This window comes from Zalophus californianus, chromosome 4 (genome assembly GCF_009762305.2).
Source record: "Zalophus californianus isolate mZalCal1 chromosome 4, mZalCal1.pri.v2, whole genome shotgun sequence".
In the NCBI taxonomy this organism is placed as follows: domain Eukaryota; kingdom Metazoa; phylum Chordata; class Mammalia; order Carnivora; family Otariidae; genus Zalophus; species Zalophus californianus.
This window is the reverse complement of record NC_045598.1, coordinates 29,063,908-29,065,538: the sequence shown is the minus strand read 5'-3', so window position 1 is coordinate 29,065,538 and position 1,631 is coordinate 29,063,908. Positions and strand designations below refer to the sequence as shown.

The 1,631-nt window shown below is 53.7% G+C and overlaps 1 protein-coding gene across 1 annotated transcript; it reads left to right on the top strand.

The window, feature by feature from the left end:
- The first annotated feature begins 535 nt into the window (after positions 1-535).
- Positions 536-997, top strand: LOC113908501 (small EDRK-rich factor 2-like). The gene is made up of 2 exons (XM_027568690.2): positions 536-649; positions 760-997. Exons 1-2 carry the CDS (start codon positions 536-538, stop codon positions 844-846), a joined length of 201 nt encoding a protein of 66 aa, XP_027424491.1. The 3' UTR covers positions 847-997.
- Positions 998-1,631: the final 634 nt, after the last annotated feature.

Here is a 1,631-nt window from a genome sequence, read left to right as displayed (position 1 = left end):
AAGTCACCATCATTCTCCATGAGTCATCACAGCACCAGAATCCCACACCGATGCATGGGGCAAGCACGCCCAGTGTAGGGAGCCCTGCAGACGTTTGTGAGAGTAACCAGCACCCCTGGTGCAAGCTGTGGACTCCATCACTTTGATCCAAGGCCCCGGATCCAAGGAGGGCACTCCTCCCCCATGGAGGACTCTGGCCTGAAGAGCTTCCTCCAACCCATCGCCCCTACGCTAGGCGGCCGAGTCCACAGGCGCGACACGGAGTTGCCATGACTTCTACCCTGTGTGACTCTGACCGAGTGAGGAAGAAACAGTGTCTCCATCAGTGAGGATTTCAGGATTTAGACCAGTGGTTCTTATTCTTGGCTGCACATTGGAGTCACTTGGGGAGCTTTATGAAGCACCAATGCCTGCATCTACCCCGCAGATGCTGATTTAACTACCGGGGATGCAGGCGCTTTAAAAGCACAACCCCCGAAACGTCGGACAGAACGAGGGGACGCAAGGGAGGCAGGCCGGAGCCGCTGCCATCGCCATGACCCGCGGTAACCAGCGCGAGCTCGCCCGCCAGAATATGAAAAAGCAGAGCGACTCGGTTAAGGGAAAGCGCCCAGATGACGGGCTTTCTGCTGCCGCCCGCAAGCGGAGGGTGGGAATACGGCAGGCACACGCTGAATTTTGTCCCATCCACTTCCATCTTACCCTTTGTGCCCTTCATCCCCCTGCATCTTGTCCTTTTTGCCCTCTGGTACTTCCCAGTGCCCCATCATCTCTACCCCCAGGGACTCGGAGATCATGCAGCAGAAGCAGAAAAAGGCAAATGAGAAGAAGGAGGAACCCAAGTAGCTCTGTGGCTTCGTGTCCAACCCTCTTGCCCTTCGCCTGTGTGCCTGGAGCCAGTCCCACCACGCTCGCGTTTTCTCCTGTAGTGCTCACGGGTCCCAGCACCGATGGCATTCCCTTTGCCCTGAGTCTGCAGCGGGTCCCTTTTGTGCTTCCTTCCCCTCAGGTAGCCTCTCTTCCCCTGGGCCACGCCTGGGGGTGAGGGGGTTACCCCTTCCCAGTGTTTTTTATTCCTGTGGGGCTCACCCCAAAGTGTTAAAAGTAGCTTTGTAATTTCAAAAAAAAAAAAAAGCACAACCCCCCCCCCCCCCCCATGACTTCAGTATGCAGCTAAGGCTTGAAAACAACTCATTCTTTTAAAAATCTTTTTTTTTTTTTTGAATGTCTACTGTGTATCAGGCACTATGCTGGGCTCCGAGCTGAACAAGAGTTTGGACCTTGCATGGGGCTTGCTTGCATTCTAGTGGGGAGCAACAAAGGAAGCAAGAAAATGGATAATTTCCGACGGTCATAGGACTGGGATGGGCTGCCCTGGGGAGGGAATAGAAGGGGCAGAGAAGGCTTTCTGAGGAGGTGCCGTGTGCACTAAGACCTAAATGAAGTGAAAGGGACAGATGTGTATTATCGGTGCGGCAGTTCTGAGTGTTATCTGGGGACTCTGAGACCTTGTCAGGGCAACTGCAGATGGAAACATTGTATCAGGCAAAGACACTACGTGTTACTTCTACTGGTGTTCTCTCAAGAGTGTACAAGGGTTTTTGCCACACCCCGTGATAGGTAATGATGTC